Genomic DNA, 26,866 nt, shown 5'->3' on the forward strand with positions numbered 1-26,866 from the left:
ATACATATAGAGAGAGAGAGAGTGATGCTACAATTGACGATGAGATGGATTAGTTGGACGACTTCAATCACCAGTCCAACGACGACTTTTAGTAATGAAAATGATATCATTTCTCATGACAAGCTTCTCAGAAACATGGCCCATTGTCAGTCTAGAACTTCACAAAGCTGCTGTTCAGCAAATGGAAAGAAAAACGAACATCAATGATAGAGATGATCAAAATGAATCATTGATTGGCATCAAACCCAAGTCCGACATTGATTTGCATCAAACTTGCTGGTCTTAGGGTTTCCTAGAGCACGAGTAAAAAATTTATCTTGACCCTAAAAAGTAATCTTAAAAACCAAACCACCTATGCAAGATTTGTGTGAGAATCGTTGTATACAAACAAGCCTGCCTCTTCTATTTTACAAGCCGCCCGTGCAGCTGATACTTATTTTACATATCTCAAAAATCCCAAGTGGGAAGATAAATATATCAATTTACCCATGTGTTCATCAATAAGAAACCTGGTTCTCGAACGACAGCAGCTTTAAACACACTACTAATACAGTATATAATCCCCTATGGTCGCAACCTCCATCCCCGCTCAGCAAGTGCCACATGCACCCGATTGGCTGCTTCTGCAGTGTCATTTAGAGGAGGATAACTCCAGATTTCTGACATCTGAACATTTGAAACAGAGGAATACTAATAAATAATAGGAAAAGAGAAATGTCAATATTTCATGAATAATGGTTTCCATTTGGGGTGTTTGTATGGGGTGGAAGGGGAAGAGGAGACTTCAATATGAGTAGTCTACAACAAATCCTCATCAAGAGGTCAGCATAATCTTTACCTAATTACCATCTGGCATGTTAATGACAAATCAGTTCCCCTCAACAAAGGTGACAAACAATTTGTTGAAGGATGAAGCATTCCGTTATACACACAAGGTCCCCACAGCATTGTTATAAACAATTTTCAACCAAACAGTGATGAGAAATATTAAATTTCAAAAATTACAATTGCTGTTATTTGATGTACAGACAGGACTTTTTTCTTTTTCTTTTTCTTCTTCTAGTTACTGAAAAAAAATATTTAAGGTTTAGTCTCATTCTAAAACTGTGAAGAAGATCAACACAAAAGGTACAGACTTCTGCAAGTGGACATGGAAAATTATCTTGTAACCATGCTACATATTGAGAAACCAAATTGCAAAAAGAAAAACTCTTTTTGAGGGAAAACCTTTTTTTTTTTTTTTTTGATAATTTTGAGGGATAACCTTATTACCAAACAGTGGAGTCTTTCGGTGACTCAATTTTTCCTGGGAAAGGAAAGGACTGTGAAATTGAAAATTGGCAGGAGAAGCAATGGTTTGGGATGGTATTAAGGCAACTGGTGGCAAAAAGTTAGTCCAACATCCAAATTGAGGAAGTTTATTTCTAGTGAATATCAAGAAATATAGCATAAGTAGCAGTAACATGAAGATTGTTCTAGTAAATCAATGGTTTTGGGTAATCCTTTTCCCTCACAGAAGACATGCAGGTCATCAGTATGTCATGGTTTCAGTTATTTGATTTTGTATATAAGTCATTCTTTTTCTATCAAACAAAAGAATCAAAACACTAACCCCATCCTTCTTTTTTTACTAGTCCCATTATCAAAATTTCATAGAAATTATGATAGTACTTAAACTTACATCCTCAAGCCCAGTGAAAGGCCGAACTAGACCTCGTTGCGTCATAGCCTTATGGAACTCTACGAACTTCCACGTACAACGTTCAGCTCCAATGACATATACAGGCTTCCTACAAGAAAAAAAACAATGTAAATAATTAGTACACAATAGCTCGGAACAAAATCCAATTTGAAATAAGGTAATTCTCCTCAAGCGTACCCTGTGCCACAAGCCTCACTCAACATACTGACTGAATCAGCTGTGATGACGAAAGCATCAGCCCAAGCTAGATGTCCCATGTGTGGATTTGGCTCTACAAATGATGACAAAAGTACCCATCAACTCATTGCCCTGATTTAGTAATAAAATAGTGACTGCTTAATACTTAACCCCCCAAAAAATAATAATAATAATAAAAAATATTAGTGATTGCTTAAAATTCAATCAACTGAGATTACCTTCACCATCCCATATGTAAATCTTTGGATGATCTCCAAGTTCTTTCAACACTACGTTGCGAACCTGTTCAAAAGCCAAGAATTACAAAATACATACACTGATACACACACACACACATATATATATGGGAAAATCTAAGTACATAGTGGAAAATATTTAAGAAAATTAGTACATTAAGTACCTTTTCAGGAGTCCTCCTTGAGAAAGAAATTCTTACACTCCCACAGCTCTCGAGGACATTGTGTAAAGAAGCTGTTAACTGCTTTGCAAGGTCTGCACCATATCTACAGCGGCCTACAACAAAATTGGATAGAAAATATTGGACATAAACAATATTATATAGTGAAACATCAAACAAAAATGTAATAAGACGGGTAATTTAAATTTCACTAAGAATATACAACATAGATGTCCACAAATTGCATGAAAATCCAAATTGAAAATTTTAAGCATGAAATGTGTTCTAGAAAATCAGAAATTAATTTTTTACAACAGAACCATGGCATAGGAAAAAAGAAAAATAAGTAAAGACATCTTTCAAGATCTTTGAACACTTTCAGGACCAAAGCTATGCCCAAAATTAAGACTTTCCGCAGTAAACCGCAGTAAAAACATATGGTGACATAATAAAATTTTACTCAGTCCACCAATAAGATAGATTAGATCTTTTGGTAGGAGATACAACATAAAATGCACATAATAAGACAAAGAATCAATACAAATAATTGATTTATATTAGCTAAGAGTTGAATAAATTTCAAAACTCCTCTTAAACATACAAAATTTTCTTGATTCAAACTTTCCATAGAAGAAAATTATAAAGAATCTGCTTGGCAACTAAATGGGCACCTGAATCAGATCCCAAACCATTTGTCAGGCTATTGATCTCCTGTTCCTCAAAGTTAAGATATGACATCGATATCAGTTTCTCAATAATGTCAATTCTGGACACCCTGAAAAACATTGGCACGCGTGTAAACCTTGTGCTTTATGCCTCTACCTAACTAAGCTATATCCTACACCTTGCATCGATGACTTGAGATAGTTACAAGACATCTTGAGGCTTAAAGCTTAATATTTTGGTAATTCATCCCTGTGGGCATGCCTTTAAGTGGCTCCATTATTAATAGGGAGAAATCAGGAAAAATGTTGCTCATAGAATTAAAGAAGGATTGATTAAGCAAAGAGTACTTTAGCGTATTTGTGTGATTGGTATATCTTATGAGGCTAAAAGGATAATTCTGTAGAACAACCATTAGATTAGCAATGCTATGCTTTATGAAAGAGGATACCGAGCAGCTAAGAAATAACATGTTTATAGAAAGTGCATGGTCCAAATGCAAATGTTGAGATGATATATAGTAAGGTTGTAAGACAAGAAACGATGACAATTTAGAAATAAACACGTTCATGGGAATGTAGAAGTATCAGCAATTGAGGTAAACTGACATAAATGACTAAGATGAACTAGTCATGTGTAGTGAAGGTCAAAAACTACTCCAGCGTGTTACCAAGGTAGGAAAGGACAATATTAACGTGAAATCAAGTACTAAGAAATGATATGGTAGCACGAAGTGGGAACACACTGAGGATAGCGACACTTAAAGGACACTCTTAAACACCTTGCGGATACGTCCATAATTCAAAAAACTCATAGTATTTTAGAAACTTGAACAATACATCTCCAGCATTCTATAAAACATGACTTATAACCACACAACATTTTATAGGAACTATTTCAGATGCTTATGGAAACAAGATGGACAGAGGGCAGGCCTCAAAGCATCCAGTCTTTTTTTTTTCCAGTTCCAGTTTCTCTCTTTCTACCTCTTTAAGAAATTTTTCTTTTATTTTTATTATAGAACATGGTAACTAGAAGTTAGGCATGCAACAAAGACTTTATTATGTGACAACAATAATACAATATATGATATGTACAGCACTTATCAAGTTTCATCTTCTATATTATGCAATTTTTATTGTAGAAATTTAGATATATAGTCGAATTTATACATTACTGTTATATTAATATTATAAATTGGCCTGTTTTCACCATGTCTGCTTACTACTTTTTTAGGATTTACTATGTTGGTGCATCTGTTTTGTACTTCTATATCATGACCATGTTTTTATTACTTAGAAGCAAGGATCTGTTGAGTTGATTTACATGCATATAGAACATGGTAACTACCTCTCTACATCCAGTCTTTTTTTTTTTTTTCAAGTTGCTCTCTTTCTACCTCTTTAAGATTTTTTTTTTTTTTTTTTTTAATTATAGAACAACGTAACTAGAAGTTAGGCATGCAACAAAGACTTTATTATGTGACAACAATATAATTGCAGAAGACAAATATGTCGTAAGAGAGTAATAAAATATATGATATCTATGGCACTTATCAAGTTTCATCTTCTATATTATGCAATTTTTTTTGTAGAAATTTAGATATATAATCGAATTTATTCATTACTGTTATATTTATATTATAAATTGGCCTGTTTTCACAATGTCTGCTAACTAATTTTTTAGGATTTACTATGTTGGTGCATCTATTTTGTACTTCTATATCATGACCATGTTTTTATTACTTAGAAGCAAGGATCTGTTGAGTTGAGTTCCATGCATATGCCCTCAAGTCGCTGCTCTATCAGAAAGCATCTTTCATGCTTTCTAAAGCCTCAACTCATTGGGCATATGCCCCGTGTCTATATATATATATATTGTTGTTTTGAAGTAATTATCCAAGGTTCTTTTATGTTGTTTGGTTTATACTGTGTTTGTTGTTATCACTAGATTAATACATCCGAGTAAAACAAAATATTAATGTTGTAGATAAGTATAATTGATAATTAAATTGTAAGACATAATGTGCTAAAGAATACAAATAATTTACACCTTCCCTAACAGCTTAAGCTTTTAAAGAAAATGATGGATAGCATGGTATGAGGGCAGGCAAGGTCCTGAGTAAATCTCTCTCTCTCTCTCTCTTTGTCTCTTTGCGTCCACACTATAGACACTATTTTCTATTTTTTAATAATTGAAAAGAAAAGAAAAACAGAGAGGTTCACTAGCCATGACTATGCTCAGGTAGTTATAAAAGAAAGTGAACGTTATTTCAAAGGGAATTCTTCATCAAGTGCAATTTTAAGTCTCCAAACATTTCAAAGTGACTAAGCAACTAAGATAATGAGAAAAGAAAAACACTCTCACGCGCCCCATATAATTAGGATAAGCCTTGTCTAGTTGAGTCAAGCAAAGGTTACAAGTATAACCAAGTGCACAGAATTCAAAAAAACTGAAATAAAACATAAAATTCCTAACTCATTTCCATGCAGCTTAGGGGTGGCAAACTTTGACACGACACGAGTTAAAAGGGTTTGGGTTGACCTTAAATGAGTTTGGGTCGTAAACGGGTCGACACGATTAACTCGTTTAATTAATCGTGTCGTGTTTGGGTTGAGGGGTTCAACCCGTGTAACCCGTTTATGCTAGTTTAATTATACGTGTCAAAAATAAATTTCTATTTGAGTTCCAAAATTACTATATAAAATTGTGTCTAATAATTTATTCTTTTCTAAACTAGAGACTATTTAGTAATTTGGTTGGAATAAAACTTATATTTTTTTAGTATTTATTGTTTTATTGAGTATTATTAATAAAATAAAAATAATATAATTTTTTTTTTTTTAATAGGTCATTAAACCGGTTACACGTGTAACCTGTTTAATAAATAGGTCGGGTTAGTATTGAGAGTTCCTGACACGATTATTAAACAAGTGTTCAGGTTGAGTTGTTTAGTAGAATACCCTTACGTCGACAAGACACGATTATGACCCACGAACACGAATTTCCACCCCTAATGCAGCTGCACAAGCTTCAAAGACCCTTCTAAGAAAACCAGGCCCAAGCCTAAACTACTATTTATTGATTATCATACCATTAAAAAGTCCATCAAAAAGATTCCCATATATTAGATTACAGCAAGACTGTTATACATTAAATGACGCTGTGACAATAGAAATTTTGCCAACCCTAAAATACAAAAAAAGTCACTGTAGAAAACTCAAGGGAACGAAGCACCAAAACCCAAGAACTAGTATGTCAAGGAGATGTAATGAATTCAACATGGAACCAACACTAAAATAAAGCATACAAAAAATGGTAAGCAAATACTAATGTTGAAACCAAATTCCCAATATCAAATTTACTTGTAGGCCCTCCGATGTTAACCACAAGTATTGGCTTTGGCAAAGGTGCAAACTCATCATGCCAGGTGCTTGCTGCAGTCCTGAGTGCGGCAGAATCAATTGGATGAAGAGCTCCTATGGTGAGGACCTGAGAAACATACAACATTCAGTATTAGATGTAAAATACATCCATTAAGGGCACAGATTTCCATGTAGAAAAACCCCAATTAAGGAAGTAATTTTTTGTCAAGATATATACCACATGTTTTTCAGGAGGTTCACGTGGAGTTATCCAACTCCGTAGAAACCAAGGAACCTGCTCCTGTGCGTGTGAAGTCAAGGGGTAGTAATCATGTTGAGGGGTAATCACCATGTCAAACCTATTTAAATGGGACCTTGGATGCTGAATCTGGAACCACAATGTGAAAAAGAAGAGCAAAAGGTCAGGTAACTTAATATTACAATAAAATTTCTTGGAGTTAAAAGAAAAGCATGCAGCAGACTCCTTGGGAGGGGGGGTGGGGGTTGGTGTGAGTACCAACTAGGGAAAAAAAAAAAAAGCATGCAACAGTTCGTATATACACATGTAACTTAGATTGATAAACAATAGCCTGCTAAGTTGCTAAAAACAAATGAATCGTATTTTCCACAAAATTATTTCAAAATTCAATATAAATGTACACAAGCAAGGAAAACAGAACTTTGGAATTTCAAATTTTCATTTCCCAACAAGTCCCTACCTTGTCAAAGACTTCATTAATATTTTTGTTAAAATTGCTGTAGTACAATCAGCAAGAAGAGCTGAGACCTCTTATCCTAAGGATTTGATTCGTATTTGGAGAGGATGTCCCGTGTGTAGTGCTGTTCGCAATTATTGGAGAGTTGTACCACATTGTGTCTGGTGGTGCATTTGGAAGGAGGGGTATAGTAGAATGTTCAAAGGGAAAGAATCGTCCACGGCGATTCTGAAACTTCATATCATACGCTCTCTTTTCAGTTATGTGAAAAGGAAGTCCTGTTCCTCTTCCAAAGATTTAATTATTTTTTTGGCTTCTTTGGGGCCTTAAACCCCGGTTCCACTTTTGTATAAGGGATGCATTCCCCTATTGAACACCTTTTTAATTCAATTATTACTTATCAAAAAATAAAAAAAGAGCTGAGACCTCTAGCTTCACTTTAAGACAAGTGGCAGAGAAACTTCTAAGAGGGCCTTGTCTCTGCATTTGACACTATGGTAGACATGTCAAACATCAGATATGCCAACAGTGTCCAGAACTGCAAAAGGATTGCCAATGTTTAGAATCATGGAAAACAGACAGACAAAATGCATCAGACATCCAGTGGACAATTCATGAAACAGTTGTAATTTTTAGAAAATAAAAAATACACATAAAAGCAAAGGAAAATAGAAATAGATTAATAAAGGCATTTATAGAAGCTATAACTTGGCCCATTCTATAAACTAGAAGTGTAATACAATGAGAACTCCACCAATGGCCACGCAGCCTGGTGACATTAGGGGGCTTTTCACATAACCAGATGTTTTTGTTATTTTTAGTAATGTTTGATTTTAAGGTTATTAGGGTATTTTCATGTTTTAGGGCTTATGAGTTTGGTTAATACTTTTCCCATATAAAGGCTCATATGTAATCAGACAAGTAGCTTTGAATTATTGAATAATATTGTGAGTTTGCAAACTCTCCCTCCATGTCTCCCTCGTGTTCTCGCTTTTCTCGATCCCTCAGTCTCTCCAGCCTACCCCCCCTTCAATCAGTTTTCTCACCCCCTTCGTCAGTCTTCTCACCTCTTTCGTCTAGTCTCATCTCAACTTCTCATTCTCGTCCCCTTCTTTCTTTCTTCGAACATATCTAAACACTACTTCCCCCGAATCATAAAGTCATCAAAGATAGCTAGCGGCCAATTTTAAACCATCTAAAGTTGTCAAGAAGTGCCCAAATAAGAGAAAATATAGGGTGCTATAGACTTATAGTAGTAATAGCAGGAGAATAATAAAACCTATGTATAAAATTTAAATTATACATTATATATGAAAATGTTTGGCAATTTGTCGGTGCATCTGTTCTATATATAAAACCTATCTTTTAAGAGTTGACAGAGTAGGAATTTAAGTTATAGAATAAAAAAAAAAATGTTTGATGCCTTCTTCCTTCCACCATATGTGATAAAAATAGTAGAGACGTCAATCTTCCACTAATAGAATCAAATGGTTTTATGGTCACAGAAAGCAGACGATGGGGGCCAAAAAGAATGGGAAATCTATCTGATCAGGGTTAAAGTCTAAACTTGGGCAACAATCAAACAGTCCAAGGATCATGATGAAACAGTAAATCATCTAATAACAGAAAGCAAAATGGTAAGGTGCATTGTTTGTAAAAGCACGCCTAAGTTTTGTGCTAATGTTTAAGATCATGTTAACTTCAATAAGATACAGGGCGCCAAAACAAAATTAGCAGACATCTTCCAGTGATGGTACTTAAATTTGTCGAATTGCTAACAGAGGGTGGATATAGCTGGCAACAAAAGCAGCAGAAATACCAGTAATAATAAGATGATGGAAGATAACTTACCATGAGTTGAAATGAGAAGTCCAGAATTTTTTACACAACAAAAAGTTGTTTCATCTTCAAGTATATGCACGCGCGCGCACACAAAAAAAGAAGTAACAATAATAATTATTATGCACCAATAAGATCTCGGTAACAAACCTGAACAACAAACACCTTGTCAGATGCTAATCTTTTTATAGAGCTTGCAATTGAAATGGTATCTCTGCCAGATGCGACCACCAATAATGGGCCGTCCCTGAAAGAACTTCCCGAATTACTTTCTTATGTAGTCAAATTAAATTAAGAAAGGGGAAAAAAACAGTATTCTTGAGCTACAATAATGACAGCAATGAAATGTGGCACTAAACAAATATATCTCAAAATCTGAAGTTATATGTTGCATAGTTGCATTGGATTAAAAGATGCACATCAGACACTTCATGAGAAGAACATGCGGAAAAAATCCAAAGAGAGCTGTAAAACAAATATAGGCTATATAGCCATGAAACCATCCAGAAAGTTCTTAACACAGACGGTTAAATGCAGCTCCATTTTAGACCGAGCAAGATTGGTATATGGCATTAAACTGCAGGGGAAGGAAAAAAAGGAAGAGGGGGGGGGGGGGGGGGGGACGGTGTCCTACAAGAGAATATGATAACAAAATAGTCATTTTTTATTATTCTTTGCATTTAATTTAGGCTATTTAGCCATATTCAAGCTGCAATGTTGCATCGACTATTGCAGAAAATTTTAATACTTCTTCACAACTAAACTGAATTTTAAATGCCTTCTCAGATGGTTAATTCCAATTCTTGCTTAAGTCATGTTCCACCAGAAGCAAGAATAATATCAGCTATCAGTACCAGAACAGACATGGAGTAGTTATGAGAAAGTTAACTGATTTGTAATTGTTTTCTTTTTCTTTTTCTTTTATTTTCTTTTTTCTTTTTCTTTTTCTTTTTTTTGTGGGGGAGGAGGGTTAAATAACTAATCCGTAATTAGGGCTGCAAATGAACCGAACTGTTCATGAACAGCTCGGGCTCGGCTCGCTAAGGGCTCGGCTCAGGCTCGTTCATTAAGCAAACGAGCCGAGCTCGAGCCTAATTTCTAGGCTCGTTTAGTAAACGAGCCAAGCCCGAACAACATTAGGCTCGGCTCGTATGGGCTCGTGAACAAGGCTCGTATAAGGCTTGTTTAAGTTCGTGAACAAGGCTCGTATAGGGCTCGTTTATTAGCCATTTATAAATTCTTGATCCAGCCCATATGTGTGAGTCCATTACAATTATATGTGATAAGCCCATTTGAAAACCAACTACAATCTAAATAACAAAGCCCAAAAAATAATGGCCCATATTCATTTTAAAGACCCAACCCATTTAAGTTTACAAACAAACCCTATTCTACTTTCATTCTCTACCACAATTCACAAATGAAGCAGCGGCAGCCCTTCCATCTTTTCTTTCCTTCTCTGCAACGATTCTGAAGGTATGTATGTGCATATATATATATATATATATATAGATCTATAACTTTGATATATATATATATATATATATGATATATTTGTGTTATATATATACACTAACCTGCTTTGTATTATATATACTTGTATATATGTGTGCTGTGTATATATAGGTGTTGTGTTCTGTGTGCGCTATATATGTGTGTGTGCTGTGTATCTAATTAAAGAAACAAGTAGCAAACCAGCTAGCTATTCTAAAGGTTGATTTCACTTTCAAGGGCTACTTTGATGACTTCCATCTATCTACACGAATCTGTGTTGCTCTTTTTACCTTCCAAAAAAAAACTGCTCTTTTTTAGTGGTTTTTCATTTATTCTGATATTTTTGTTCGGCTATTTGGGCAAGCTTGAGAGCTGAGAGCCTCCCCAATATGTGCGCAGACGAGCCGAACCAAGCCGAGCCCGAGCTTGTCGATTTTCTGACGAGCCGAGCTCGAGCTTGGCTATTCTAGGCTCGCCCGAGCCCGAGCCGAGCCCGAGCACCTCCCTGATTGTGGCGAGCCGAGCCCCAACATGCCAAACCTCGGCTCGGCTGGGCTCATTTGCAGCCCTATCCGTAATTGGTATTTGTATAAGAATTTTTATAAACCAAAACTTCAAATTACAATAACTCCCACGGATTCTTGTAAAAAAGTACACATATACAAATTGAAAATTGTATATAACTTTGGATTTAAACCATATTATGTACGTCATTAAAATAATTCATAAATAAATTACAAAATGCAACTTTTGGAATTCATAAATAAAATTAATTGTTTTAAAGTTTCCTTGTGTGTTCAATTGGAAGTACAGGATATCCTTCCAAATAACATAAAAATAAAAATAAAAAATTAGAAATTAAAAGGTCTAGGGGACCATTCTCCCACCAGCCCTTCTTGAATCAATCCCCATCTCTTGGACTATAAGTTGGAAATCTGAGCCTAAATAATTGAATCACAGCGATAGCGAAGTCCGCAAATTTTCGATTGCACATTAGAGGCCATATCTTTTTTGAAGAAACAAGAATGTGCCTCTAAAACCCAAGTTATTCTAATTAACTTATTTAATTTTCTTTTTGAAATAGGTTTATTATCATTCTAGGGAAGTTGTTTACCTTGTGTGTTCTATTGGAAGTAAAGGAGATCCTTCCAAATAAAGTAACAAATTTAGAAATTAAAAGGTCTAGGGGACCATTGTCCCACCAGCCCCTCTTCAATCAATCACTATCTCTTGGACTATAAGATGGAAATCTGAGCCTAATTGAAACAGAGACATAGTGAAGTCGGTGAACTTTTGATTGCATGTTAGAGGCCATATCTTTTTTGAAGAAACAATAATGTACCTCTAAAACTCAAATAACTCTACTTAACTTATTTAATTTTCTTTTTGGGAGTTATTTACATTGTATTATGTCATATTAAATTTATATATTTTACTCCAAATTAATAAGCTATATGGCATAATATATGTCACACGAAGAATTTTTATATTGTAAAAGTTGGACAGTTCAATCAGAAAGTTTGATGAACAGATGCAATAATATGCGTTAACACTATGATTCATGAAATTTGAGCACTACTAATTCTTAAAATATTCGTTTTAATGATATTTTCAGTTTTTGAGAAGAAGAAAAAAAACAATATTTGGACGTTTTAGCATACAGTAGCACCGTCTCTAAGGTTCCATAATGGTCTCTGCTAAAACGGGTAGGGTGGATTTATAAGCCTTCATCTACATATGTTGAGTTTCTGTTTAATTTACATTTTCATGCATTACAAAATAATGACAGCATGACTTGCATTCCAACAATTCCACTGAAATGTATTGCCAATCAATTGGTCAGATCATTATGCATAAGCAAGTTACATTTTATAATTTGTCGTCCCAATATAGAAACCATCTCAAACTGTTAATAACTTATTTTTTTCACTCTTTCAGGCTGTTGGGCATTAAGTGGATTTTTTTTACCAAATATCCTTACAAAAAAATTTAGAACAGGGTAAAGAATACTTTTTAGTGCAGCAGATTTAAAGAGGAAAGAACGTACCTCTCAAAAGTCTCCCTCGTCATTGTTACAATCTTCTTCACATCTGCTTCTAAAATAGATGATAAACCTGCACTGCCACCATTTTCAGTAGGCATAAATGGAACATTCTTCCTCCTGGCAGTCAATAGAATATGTGAATAACCACAGATCTGCCAAATGATGTAATCCAACATTTTGTGGAGAGAAACTGGAAGCCAATGAAGCCACTCATTAATTCCTCCCATTGGCCTCGTAACCCGCTGCATGTGTTGTCGGGATGAGTATGTGACACGAGCTCAGTAGAAACAATATAGGACTAAAACTACAGCTCTCAAAAGGATTTTCCCGAAAAACATTTTGGAAGACATGTTTTTAACTCAAAACTGAAATTGGTACAATCACAACAATACAGAAAACTAGCTTCGTTTCATGATAACTGCAAAAAAATAAGCTCCACTACACCTTCCAAAATAAAAAATAAAAGGAAAAAAAAAAAAAAGAGAGCATACCCAAAAACTGTCTGGTCATGTTTCACACGACCAGACAAAGAGGGAGGGGAGAATAGTTATCCATGTCATCCAAATATATATATATATATATAAAATTTACGTAACTCAACTCAATAAACATCTTTCCAACACTCAATTATTTTGGAGTTTGGATAAATAAATCTTGTTTTGTCATACTGCTTGACACAAGGCATTCAAATTCATATGGGTATGACAAAAGACCCATATAGACGGTAAGACAATAATGTGATTAAGAAAGAAACATTGTAATGCATGCTATAATGGCAAGAGACATACAAATGAACATGTGATTAGAAGTTACAAATATAGATGTCATAATAATATAAAAAATTCAACTCAGACCTATCTTTCATATATTATATGTTATTATACATATATAGGTCAAGTAAGCAACACAGACAGCCATTTTGCCACACTTGGGGCTACAAAGACCAATCTTTTTGTCTCTGTTTTTTCATTTTTTAATTTGTGGCCTCAAACTGGGAAGGAAAATATATATATTTGAAATGCCAACTTGACATTTTGTTTCAAGTCAAAGGTTTTCAATATCAGAAGAAAGACCACACAAGGTGTCAACATTACCAATGTGGCCAACCAAGCAAAAATGTTATGCCTAGGTACTATGCCAATAATTCACTCCATAATGGCAAGTGATCCAGTTAGAGCCGCATAAAGTGAATGTAGTGAGACAATCCCCCATGAGCCTCCTCGTACTTGGGCAATTAAACAAAAGCAACTCATATTAATTTACAGAATTTATAATGATTTCTTTGTTTCTGAACAACATATATAATTAAAGTAAACAAAATTAATTAGATTTACAGAAGTGTTCTGGAGATCAGGAGGAAAAATAATTAATCATAGGTTAACACATTATAAAAAGAACAATGATAAGTTCTTGACATTTCTTCTTTTTGCTGCTAACACACAACTTATTTCTTTTTAATCTTTTAAAACACCAACGGCACAAGAATGTTCACATTCATGATTCCTTTTCTCCTTTTCCAACATGTAACAGTATATGCCTATAAATAATCCATAAAAAAAAAAGAATTTCTTATTTAGTCAACGAGGCGTTGTCTCACATGCCCATACACGTACAGAAGTTTCCCAGAAGCATCTTTTAACAATAGTATTTCTAGGTGCCAAGTATATGACAACTCTATGCATGCCTACATCACTACAGCCAGCAAATGAGAAAATTTATTATTTGCCTGCATTCTGTGGTCTGCACAGAAACACAGAAGGCTTCAGGATTAAGGAGCTGGACCAGCTGGTGTAATACCATGTAAAGGAAACAATAAACAAGGACAAGAAAAATAAGCATTGCTTACTGCTCTGTGCAACAAGATTTTCTATAAGTGAACTTTTCAAATGTGTTGTGATCAACAACGCATTTGAAATTTATAATCCAACTCAACTCAACAAAAAATTGTTCCAATTATTTTGGATTGACAAGAACCATGTCACACTTGCACACTGGTTCAATGATTGAACTTACACTCCAAAAATCGAAAGTGCCAAACATCTTAATTGATTTTCCCTCATTTCATATCCAAAGGCAATATTGACAACAAGAAATTCTAAAACTCATTTGTGTGTGTTTGTGTGCGCGTGTGTGTAGCTAAAAATACAAGTTGGGCTACCACGCATGGCTGTTTTGAGGTTAGGTCCTTTTTCAGATGCCTTTCGTTTGGTCATGGAGATCCCTTCCCTTGGAAGTCTATTTGGCGGTCCAAGGCTCCCCGCAAGGTCGCCTTTTTTGCTTGGACCTCTGTTCTGGGTAAGATTTTAACCCAGGAATCCAGGATAATCTGAGGAGGAGGAATCAGGTGGTGGTCAATCACTGTTACATGTGCTTGTGTCATGAAGAGTCTGTTGATCACCTCCTTTTACATTGCAGCATGGCCAGAGATTGTTGAGATTTGATGCTTCGTTTATTTGGGGTTCATTGGGCAATGCCTTTCTCCTCTAAAGGGTTGATTGAGGCTTGGAGAGGCGTCTCTGTTGGGGTTGGCATTAGGGATGCTTGGAAGGCTACGCCGCTTTATTTCTGGTGGTGTATTTGGCTTGAGAGAAATTGGAGATATTTTAACGGGAAAAAGAAGCCTGTTTCTATGCTTAAGTTCTCTGTTATTTCTACTCTTTTTTGTTGGGTTTCAGGGAGAGATTATAGATCTATGGAGGAAATTATTGTTTTTTTGGCCTCTTTGAAGGTCTAAGGCGCCCTCTGGCCCTTGTGTTCCTTTTGTTTCTTTGGGTTTCGCTCCCCTTTTTGAGCGTTTTTAATAAAATCTTACTTATCAAAAAAAAAAAAATAACCATAGCAAAACATGAAGCTAGTGGGATAGAAGAATAAAGCAGTTCATTTTTATTTTAGATAAGGTTTCATGATGCTTGCTAGTTGGAGATAGCATTGCATCTGTGATGTTTCCAATTTTCTCCATTTTTCATTTTTCCGGAATTTCATTGATGCGAGGGCATTTTTTGTCTTTTCACGTTGTGCGAACCGGACACTGAGGAGTGTGCCGGTTGTGTCTGAGAGTTGTTTGAAGCATTTCATTAAGTCCGGAACTCTTTGAAATGCAAGGGTGATCATTTTTGCATTTTTCGGTTTTTCAGGCCGGACGGTCCCGTGTGGGACCCGCTACCGGAATTGTTGCACACGAGAATTTTAGTTGGGTCCATTTGCATTCCATGCATTTTATTTAATGTGCCTTATGTGAATTTTATATAGTTATGTATATGTATGTGGTGTAAATTAAAAACAAAAGTAAAAGGAAAAATAAAAAGAAAATGGGTGGGACCCACAAATGTTTTAATTGGTCATGAGACCGCATTTGCTTTCTGTTCTCTCATCCTCTCTCTCCCGCTGCTCTATCTTCCTCTCAGCTTTCTGTTTTTTTTTTTCTTTTTTTTCACTTCAAAGCTTCCATTCTTGATTCCTCTCTCAATTCTTGGTATTTTTAAGTGCCGTTTGCGGCAAATTAAAGCTCACGGCGAGGCCTACAAGTTGATAGAAGCAATTCCTTGGTTGGTGCACCATAGGAAATTCGAAATCCTAGGGTTTGAGGTGAAAAAATTGGGGATTTTGCATAAAATTGAGGTAGGGGTCTCTAATTTACATTTTCTTGTTCCTTTGTGAATCAATTCTTGTTATTTGATGCCAACATGCTTAATTGAAATTAATTACCTCTAGAATGATTTTCTTGTGGGTGTAAAGTTCATGATTATATGTGTAATTGTTGATTTGTATAAAAAGCATGCTTCATTATTAATTTCTTTATGTTATTGTGTTGACAAAATTGGTAGAAATGATACATGGAAGCTTATGGAAATTTTCTTAGAATTATTGTAATTTCTTTATGTTATTGTGTTGACAAAATTGCTAGAAATAATACATGGAAGCTTATGGAAATTTTCTTAGAATTATTGTAAAGCTTGTTTAATTATGGAAGTATTATGGAAATTTCTTATTGCCCTAGCATTGAATACATGAGACATACATGCATATCATGGGACATGAAGGATGGGAAATGATTTTGAATAAATAAAAAGGAGATTTTGGAGAGAAATTTGAGAAAAAGGTTCTGAGGAAAACCCGGTCGCCGCGGAGTCACCAAAGGGCCGGTGTGTTAATATAGCCTAGAGGGAACTAGGGAGATTGCCCTAGCGTGGTTGAGTTATCTGAGCCCCAAATGACGCTGCGGAAGTACCAAAGGTCAGGGACATTGGTCAATCCTTCTTTCGTGTCGCTACGGAGTCACCAAAGGGCGGGTTATATTAACAGTTTGTGAAGTGATGAATGTTTTCTGAAAATGAGGAGTAACATGCATAATATTGCATTCATGGCTCGAGATTTATTTGCCTTGAACTTGGAATTGATATTGTGTTTTCCCGGCTTTGCATGACCCCAATTCCTATTGTCCTATTCTCTATTTGGATTCACGGGGTTTCAAGAGGTGCGGCTTAGGCACTACCTACTGAGTTTTACGCTCACCCCATTATTTAATATTTTGCAGGGCCGGGAAAGGAAATAGTGGATGCCGATCCCTCTCAAGCATGAAGAGAACTAAAGATCTATTTTGATACCTTTTGTGTTTTGGTTAATTTTTGTAAAGTCTCAAATTATGAAAAAGAGTATTAATTTTATTTTATCATGGCCATGTAACATAACTAAGGTACTTGACTATTTTTGGATGTAAATTGAGACTATGTAAATGCTTATGTTTAATGGGATGACGATGATGGGCCAACTTGAGCAGGTTGTTGATGTGGTAGTATTAGAGAATGTATTATATTTTTTTTGTATTGTGTGTTAGGACAGGTTAGATTAGTCTTGAAAGGCCAAGAAAGGCCATTGCAATTTTTTTTTTAATTAAGCAAGTTATTGTAGGCCCCTGTTTAGCAGAGGTCATGTCGAAATTTTTTTTTTATATAAATAGTATCAGTTTAGGGTCGTTACAGCATCAGGTAAGCAACCTACTACAAACGGAAATATTATGACTGGAATTTTGAAATTCAGTGGATGCAAAGAAGACAAATGAAGATGTTATAGATTGATGCACCAACTTTCAAAATAAAACCGTAATTCAAGGGATTTGACACATATACTAACAGTTGAAAGATGCTTTAAAAAGCGTGAGATGCTGAGAAGCACAACATAGATATTTCATGTTCCAAAAATTCTAGTGGATCAGGAATACAGCACTAGACATGAAAATGGAACAATTCAGACCATGTGGAAAGAAGATATATACCAAGCTAGCAGTGCCAAGTTAAAGGCACAAGGAGATATCAAAAGTCAAAAGCAGTTGATGAGGTTAGTAGACCATTAGTGGACTATTCTCAAATGACTAGATTACTATTAACCAGATGAAAACTTGGTTCAGACACTATTAAATTGTGATACAAAATTTGTGTTTCCAACCACACACTGACAGAAGAATGATAATTCAATTGGTTCAACTCTGTAACATAAACCCCTACAGTAACACACATTTAACCATGTGACTGAGTCGTCCATTACAATGAGCACATGCACAGCAGCTGGGTTTTACAGATTCCAATGAGAAAATACGAGCACATCAACATAGTACCAATTCTCCCAAAAGGGTATTTAATTTCAACATCTTAAAATACCTATAACTTAATCATCAAAAAAGTAACCACCAAATAATTGTTAGTTCCACTAGCTAAGGAAATTTTAAAAAATAGTAGGCTTTTCATTACTATTTTCCACTCAACCGAACCAGATTCAACCATATATCTTAGTTCAGGCAATTTTCTCTTTTTTTTTTCTATTTTCTTCTTCATTTCTAAGAACATGAAAACATTTGAATATAACTGATTTCAAGTTTGATTTATTTTGTTCATTTCTGAGAGCAACAACAACACGGAACGTATAAAGATAACTGAAGTGAGCAAATGAAAATAACTCACATATAAAATTTGCTTCTCAGAAAGGCCCAGTGCTCGAACCAATCCGATGCTTTGATTCTCGGAAGCCGGAAAACCGTTGCCAATGATAACAGCCCGCCTGATGACGCCGTAGACACCGCCTTCGAATATGTCCGGCACGCCCATGGGACCGGGACCGGCGGGCGGTTCAGGCAGCCTGATCGGCTTCATCTGAGATGTATATATAAAACCTAAACCCTACGAATTTCAAATCGATTTCGATTCAATAAGAACATATATATACACACACATCCATATACATGCGTGTGTATGGTTCCGAGGCTTTCTATGAACAGATTTGTTGCAGTATGGACTACACTAGAAGATCACTAGTTGGAGATGAGGAAGAAAAGGCAGCGTCGCGTTTGGGTATCGGTTAGACGGATGGTTAAAGTAACAAAGTTTCTTTTCTTGGAATACCGGGTTGATGTCTCAAGCTACTGCACAGGCGGTGCACGTCTCCTGCCTCTTGCCCTTCCCGATCCCTTAACCCATTTTTTTTTTTTTTTTTCTTTTTTTTTATATATATTTATATTTTCTTATTTTTATTTGGTTGGTTGAGAGGTAAGTAATAGAAAGGATGGAAGACGTTTTTATTGTTTGGGAGGTAGGAAGGAAAGGGAGGGAGGAAAAGGAAAGAATTCGGGGGGCACAATACCAAAAAAAAAAATTAGATGAAAATAGGAAAGGAAAAGAAGAAAAATCGTTGCATAAATATGAATATGAACTTTGTTAGACCTTAGGAGGGTCGGAGTCAAGATTTAAATTCAGAGGGCACAGTACCAAAAAAAACAAAGAAGAAGAATAGGAAAAGAAAAATGACAGAATTTTGAAAGTAGTGTTCAACTGCTCCCTGGTGAGCAGAGAGTTCCCTAGTGAGCAGAGGGTAGTATACTCACTTTTAATTCTAATCGCATAATCTAATCCAATGGACATTATTTAATTAGCTTTCTTATAACTATTTTTTGAAAGAAACTTATGTTTCTTGTTAAAATTCAATACAATTAAAATGAAATGACAAAATTAGACATTTAACAAAAATTTAACAATTGTCTTACTCTTTTCGTTGATTGAATTAGAATTAGGGAATTAAATAAAAATTCCTCTTCTTCTCGCAAAGTAAGACCACAGATTTTCTTGGAAGTGAATAAAAAATTATAGGTCTCTTCTTCCAATAAGTAAAACTAGATATTTAATCATGTGTTATTTTATACCCAATGAGAAGAAAATAAATTTTTTTCATAAAAATTTAGATGGTTTCTTGATTCTCATATTTGAGATGCTCTGCCATTACCTTATCTCCTTTTCCTGTTGCTTCATAGAACTTGCATCAATTTGATTTAAAAGTGAAGCTCAACGGGTGCATAGAGAGAAGCTTCATTGCAAATATGATCAAAGTGATTTTCAATCTTAAGCATAACATCCGAATAAACCAAATCCTTTACACTTTAATCAGATTAGTTTAGTAAAGTATTATTTAAAGATTAGTATACCCTAAACCAAATTTGTTAGTAGTAAAACTCAAATAAGAATCTGCAAATTAATTCGCTTGAAAGTGTAGCATTTATATTGTAGTTTTAACAATCAATAGTTGTAAGTGCAAAATTCTACTCAACCAATAACAATTGAGAAAAATAATACAACACACTTAAGAACAGTAAAAATAAATAAGAACAGTATCTAGAGAAGCGTAGAATTGCTTGGATCCCTTTATTGGAGGTCTGGGCCTCTATTTATATACAAAAGTTAGAAGAATTATGGTAGGACTCGCATTGCTTGTCCTCTAATTCTTTCCATATATCAATTTCTTTACAAATAGAATTCTTTCCTCTTTATAATTCTTCCCTTTCCGGATTTTCCTTACACAGAACTTACTTCATTTGATGACTCCTTTTCCTTATAGGACCGGTTCCTTCTTTAAATGGATTTGGGCCGCATCTAACTTGGTACACATGCCTGCTGGCGTCTTGATTCGAGTTTTAGTAAAGCCCGTAGTTAGATAATGGGAGTTTTGGGCTTATGACCAACTCAACTTGGGCTTCTGACGAAATGGGCTTTGACCTTTATTGAAGATAAAGTTATATTTATAATGACGTGGATTGCTCTTATTGGAGGGAGATTTTTCCCTTCACACTTTGCCCCCAATTCCCTTTTTAATTGGATTGCGGCTCCTATTAAAAAGGGAATTGAAGTTGCACGGTTGTCTTTTTTACCAAAAAAACGTTTCGAAAATTACCCATTGCCATTCTGCTTTAAGAGATTCTATAAGGGTTACTTTTTCTCTCACTACGTTTCTTGCATTATTCACTCCGTCGTCTTATCAGGTTAGTTCTCCATCTTTTTCTCTTCGATCTTGCATTATGAGTACTTCGACTATTCATGAACGTATAGATATCATAGATTCTGAGTCCACTCCCTCGTCTTCCCCTAATCTCATTAGGGTTCCCTTACCTAGGGTTTCGAACTTTCCTAAACCCGTAAGTGACTCGGCTAATCAGCTAGGTGCTTCTCCGATCCAGGCTGGAACATTCACTTCTGGGTCGGACAATATCCTCACTAAGGAAGAGAAGAGTGCAATTCTATCTATTCACCGCATCCCGTTCTCCGTTGAATCCGTAATAGAAAAATTTGAGATTCCTGAGGGGATAGAAATTGCAGAGTACCCCAAAGGTGTTGATTTTTGCGCCGGCGAGGGTATCGGAGAAGACGAGTTGCTCCTCTCTGTCGGGCATCTCAACGCTCTTAGGTTCTCCCTTCATCCCTTCTATCATTTAGTCTTCAACAAATTGGGGATTGCACACCTGCAAGTAAACCCTAACTTCCTTCAAGTAATCTCAGCACTCCTCATTCGCTGGTGGCAAGAGAGTCTTGACTTGACTCTGGCTGACTTGCTGATTACTTATTCTATTTCTAAGCATGGAATCGAGCCTTGTCGTTTCTTTTTCACTTCCCCCTTGCACCAAAGGATATGCACAGACCTTCCTACTTCTGAAAAGAAGTGGAAAGAGATGATGATAGTTGTTCGAGGGAAATGGGCCGTGCCTCAATCAAGCAAACTCCCAATCTCTCGCAAGTTCGGAAAATTAGGTATAGAATATCCCCTTTTTCTTCATGAAGAGTGCTCGGGCTGTTTCCCATGTCGAGTCTTACTATTTCGATATATTTACGAGTTTCTTGGTGTTTTTTCAGCAACATTTCCTTTTTCAGCTGCTAAGAAGAGGCTTTTCTTCCTGGAAAAACCGGGTCTAGAGCAACCCTCCCTCGATCGAGAGCTTACTCACTTCTGCGAGTCTTAAAGCAGTTGCTTCCAGAGCTGTAGCCGCTGATCTGATGGACCTCTCACTTCTATCTTTTGACAGCTTCCCCATAACTGAGGAAGAAAAACAGAGGGCTGAAGCCTTGAAGAGGAAAGTTGCAGAGAATGCTCCGTTAACTATACTGCGCACAAATGAGCAAGAAAAGGAGATTGACGAAGTCCCTTTGAACAAAAGGGCAAGGCTGAACTCCTTTTCAGCCGCGAAAAACAAGGGTGCTTCCAACCCAAAAAGCAAAGGGAAGAAAGCCAAAGAGGTTAACCCTGAGGATGAGGTCAGCACTTACGTCCTTGCCGAGGCTGGAACACCTTGGACTCCTTCCTTCTTGAGGGCTGACAAGTCCATCCTCCATGTTGGTGATTCTATGATCAATGACCCATCTACAGCACTGGCCGTTGCTTAGGGAATGTGGCTCCCCAAGGATGAAGAAATTATCGACAGAATGGGGCCGGAACAGCTACTCCCATCTGCCCCTGTTCGAGCCATAGAGGTTTGTCCCGTCTTTCATTTCCATTGTCATAATTGCCTTACACACTTTCTTACATTGTTATTATCTCACAATGCAGGGCTTGTATCATACTATGGCCCTCTGTGCTACTGCTGAGGCTCAGTCTCTTTCCCTTAAGAAGCTGGAGAAGGACCTCAGTAATTCTGAGAAGAAGGCATCCCATGCCATTGCTAATGCACAAATTGCATACGAGGCTTGGGATGTTTACAAGAAGCATTTAGTTGCCTCTGATGCCAAAGTTGAGTCGCTGGAGGCTGAAGTCCAGCGTTTGAGTGATGCCCTTAGTACCTGCATCATTGCAGGGAGGCAGATGCAGGGTCGTTACACCAGTTTGGTACGCTTATCTAGCGCCAAGGCATTCAGGTCCGGCTTCAATCAGGGTTCAGGGGAAAATACAACAGATCCCGAAGCTTTTGATGCCCAAATGGGAGTGTCGTTCCATTATGATGAGGGTCCAAAAGCTCAAGAAGCTGAAGTTCTTTTTGCCGAGATGGTGAAAGCTCATCCTGAGGTCCCTACAGCTCCAAGTGTCTTTACTTTTGCAACTGGCCCATCAAATCCTCCACCTGCAAGTCCAGCTGTGGTAGATGCTTTTGAATCTACCCCGTTTGATCCGAAGAGGAAGTAGGATCGAGTAATATATATATATATATATATATATATATATATATATATATATTAATGAAACAACATTGGGAATGAATGATATATCCATGTTTCTTTAAGTTGTGTCATTTTTATTCTACTTTGACTGAGTATGCTTGTATGCTTTTAATATTGCACACACTTTGTCAGATGAGGTTATTTCTAAGGAAAGTACCCTGCCTGAGAGTTCCTTATCTGTTCCCTTCCGAAGCAAAATAAATAAGATGTGAAGAAGAGATCTCCTCTAATGGTTTATCTGATAATAGAGGACTGTTTTTCCCTTTGGTGATTTAACCGTTAAGAGAACTCTTCTTGAAACGGATTTGTGTGAAGCAAGTATATTTATACTTGTTTCTTCTTGTAATTTTTCAATATGGGACAATCTCGTGGCTTATATTATCGAACTTAGAATCAGTGAATATGAGCTTAAGAGTTAAGTTTGCCAAGCCGGACGCTTAGGGTCCGAGGCGAATGAATTACTCCCTGGCGCTGAGTCTGAGGGGAGGTTTGCCAAGCCGGATGCTTAGGGTCCGAGGCAAATGAATTACTCCCCGGCGCTGAGCCTAAGGGGAGGTTTGCCAAGCCGGACGCTTAGGGTCCGAGGCGAATGGATTACTCCCCGGCACTGAGCCTAAGGGGAGGTTTGCCGAGCCGAACGCTTAGGGTCCGAGGCGAATGAATTACTCCCCGGCGCTGAGTCTGAGGGGAGGTTTGCCAAGCCGGATGCTTAGGGTCCGAGGCGAATGAATTACTCCCCGGCGCTGAGCCTGAGGGGAGGTTGGTTTGCCGAGCCGAACGTTTAGGGTCCGAGGCGAATGGATTACTCCCCGGCGCTGAGCCTGAGGAGAGGTTTTGTTTATATTTTTTCTCAAACAACTTATCATGAGGCCGAGGATTCAAAAATGATAATAGGCCAAGAAAGCGAGTAACAATGGCTGTGAAGTTTCCTATTTGTTGACTTTGGAGACTTTTCTCCTCCATTGATACTCCTTTATTGGCATCCAAATGTAATGGACTACGCATATATTAATCGCATTTATTTTCTATTTCTATCCGATGTGGGACATAGACTAAATTTTGTCAAAAAGGTCGGTGTAAGGAATGCCTCTGGTATTGAGCTTGACAGCCTTAAATACCAGTGGGCCCTCCTTACACTGCAATTAACTATTTGAATATTCCCATATATAAAAGAATGTAACACATACTTTTTTATCGATGTGGGATAGAAAGTTTTAAACATAGGCCATAACTCATGTTTTGTTTTTTTCTTAAAAATCATTGTGACGAATGCCTTTTTTAACAGCATGCTTCTAACATTGCTTTGCATAAAAATTGCATAGTGCGACTTGGCATGCATAGAAGTTGCAAAATCATAGAGTAGTATGGCCGTGCGACTTGGCATGCATAAAAGTTGCAAAATCATAGAGTAGTATGGCCCCCATTTTTATGGAAAGAAATAAATAGAGTAAAATTGTACTGAATATGATAGAAGTAAAAATAAAGAAAAGTTTGGCTGACTATGGACATACTTAGCCTTATTTGTGAAGAATTTGTAGCAAAATTGACAAACTTATCTAATGGAAATACCTTTTAAGGTGTATTGCGTTCCAAGGACGCGCAATGGGACGCCCGTCAGCTTCAGCCAAACGATATGCTCCTTTCCCCACTACTTCGGTAACCCGGTAGGGTTCGGTCCAATTAGGTTCCAGTTTCTTTACATGAGCTATTTCTTGCTTCAAAACCCAATTGCCTACCACAAAGTTCCTGAATCTGACGCGTTTGTTATAACTGTTGCGCAGCTGTTGCTGATATGAAGCAAGCCTAATTGCTGCAGCATCCCTTTTTTCGTCAAGGAGATCGAGACTATGTTCAAGCTGCTGACTATTGTTTCCTTCAAGCAATAAGAATGTCCGAAGGGTCGGAACTGCCGCTTCGGTTGGGATCACAGCTTCAGATCCATAAGCCATGGCAAAGGGACTCTCTCCCGTAGGCCGCCGCAGTGTGGTTCGGTATGCCCAAAGCACCTGAGGGAGATTCTCGTACCATTTCATTTTGAGTTTCTTCAATTTCTTCTTTAAACAACTGAAAATTGTCCGATTAGTTATTTCAGCCTGTCCATTCCCTTGTGGATGACTAACCGTAGCTAACTTTTGTACAATTCCATGCTCAGCAAAGAATTTTCTTGTACTTCTATTATCGAGGTTCTTACCATTGTCCATCATAATGACTTTTGGGACCCCAAACCGGCAAATGATGTTGTTCCAAAGGAAACTTTTTACCTGCTCATGGGTCACACCTGAGTAGGCCTCGGCTTCTACCCATTTAGTGAAATAATCTGTAGCTAGTAGCACGTACTCCTTTTGTTCCACAGTCTTGGGTAATGGGCCCACCATATCAATGCCCCATTATGCGAATGGCCATGGATTCGCCATTACGTGCAAATCTTCGGCAGGCTGATGCTTCATAGGACCGTGACGTTGACATTTGTCACACCTTTGTGTATACTCTTCTACATTCCGGGACAAGTACGGCCAGAAGTAACCTTGAGTCAGGACTTTATGCGCGAGGGATCTGCCCCCGGAATGGTTACCATAATCTCCGTCATGGATTTGTCTTAACACTACAAGAGCCTCAATAGGGCTTAAACATTTCAGGTAAGGACCCAAAAATGATTTTCGGTATAACTGATTGTTAATGATGGCATATTTAGCTGCGGTGATACGGAGCTTCCGTGCTTCGGACTTCTGGTCTGGAAGAACCCCATGTTTGAGGTAAGCTTCCAATTGATCAATCCAGCATGGTTCTCGAGGAATAACTGGAATTACCATTACTTCCTGCGGTGGATTAATGCTGGGCTCGTCCAGAACGTCAATCGGCACAATCCGAATTATATCTTCATTTGAAGATGACGCTGATGTGGCCAATTGATCTGCTTCGGCATTCTCAACACGAGGTACCTGATAGAATTCGATCTGATCGAATCCCCGTGCAATGTTCTCTACAGTTTCTTTATATGCTTTCATTCTTTCCTATTTGGGATGATACTGACCTGTCACTTGATTTATAACAAGTTGTGAGTCACTAAAAACCTTTAAGCAACGTACCTGGAGACTGCTAGCCAACCGAAGACCAGCAAGTAATGCCTCGTACTCGGCCTCATTGTTCGTAGCTGGGAACTTCAAACAGATAGATTGCTGCAGCTTGGTGCCTTCGGGAGTTGACATTACAACGCCTACTCCTGCACTTGCTTGATTCGAGGAACCATCGACTCGAAGTTCCCACTGTGGTTCTGGGTGTGCCGGCTCTTCTGGAGTATCTTCATACTCAAGAAGGAAATCCGCTACGGCTTGTCCTTTATGCGACACCTTTGGCTCATAGGTTATGTCGAAGGAACTAAGCTCGATAGCCCACTTGGTAATTCTCCCAGATAAATCAGGCTTAGAGAGTATACCCCGTATAGGATAGTTGGTGAGTACCATAATGCTATGAGATTCAAAATAATGCCGAAGCTTCCTCTTGGCGTAGATCAAAGCTAAAATAACTTTTTCTGCTTTACTATATCGCGTCTCCGCATCTGTTATGGTCTTACTTGTGTAGAAGATTGGATATTGCCTCTTTCCTTCGTTTCTAATCAATGCTGCACTTGTCGATGTATTAGAAATTGCCAAGTACATAATAAGAACCTTCTCGGGTTTTGGAGCGGATAGAATTGGTGGCTCAGCCATGTAACCTTTCAACCGACTGAGAGCCTCCTGCTGCTGAGGTCCCCATATATCTTTATTCTTGGATCGTATAGCATCGAAGAATGGTTTGCACTTATCTGACAATTGGGATATAAATCGGCTGAGTGTTGCGATCCGACCAGTAAGTACCTGCACCTCCTTGCGATTTTTTGGTTCTTGATTCTGGATGAGGGCTTTAGCCTAAGCCGGACTTACCTCTATCCCTTTTTTATTCACTATGTGGTCGAGGAATTGACCTGATGATACTGCAAAGGAGCACTTTGATG

The 26,866-nt window shown here is 37.2% G+C and overlaps 1 protein-coding gene across 1 annotated transcript; it reads right to left on the reverse strand.

The window, feature by feature from the left end:
- Positions 1-184: 184 nt before the first annotated feature.
- Positions 185-18,903, reverse strand: LOC132270546 (mitochondrial fission protein ELM1). The gene is made up of 10 exons (XM_059771725.1): positions 18,373-18,903; positions 12,422-12,660; positions 9,031-9,127; positions 6,564-6,713; positions 6,326-6,452; positions 2,301-2,413; positions 2,119-2,182; positions 1,880-1,973; positions 1,682-1,790; positions 185-666 (listed from the first exon to the last, which is right to left on the reverse strand). The coding sequence occupies exons 1-10, from the start codon at positions 18,559-18,561 to the stop codon at positions 565-567; spliced, it is 1,284 nt and encodes a 427-aa protein (XP_059627708.1). The 5' UTR covers positions 18,562-18,903; the 3' UTR covers positions 185-564.
- Positions 18,904-26,866: the final 7,963 nt, after the last annotated feature.

This window comes from Cornus florida, unplaced genomic scaffold (assembly GCF_030987335.1).
Source record: "Cornus florida cultivar Cherokee Brave unplaced genomic scaffold, ASM3098733v1 CherokeeBrave_3.0.0_Hap2_Chr08, whole genome shotgun sequence".
In the NCBI taxonomy this organism is placed as follows: Eukaryota; Viridiplantae; Streptophyta; class Magnoliopsida; order Cornales; family Cornaceae; genus Cornus; species Cornus florida.

What these genes read in the sequence shown, in the direction of transcription:
- LOC132270546 (XM_059771725.1), bottom strand. Translation starts at nt 18,561, where the DNA reads ATGAAGCCGATCAGGCTGCCTGAACCGCCCGCCGGTCCCGGTCCCATG. An exon ending in TTACATATGGGATGGTGAAG is followed by an intron (nt 1,974 to 2,118) that starts GTAATCTCAGTT and finishes CATCATTTGTAG; the next exon opens with AGCCAAATCCACACATGGGA. An exon ending in CTTTCACTGGGCTTGAGGAT is followed by an intron (nt 667 to 1,681) that starts GTAAGTTTAAGT and finishes TCAAATGTTCAG; the next exon opens with ATGTCAGAAATCTGGAGTTA.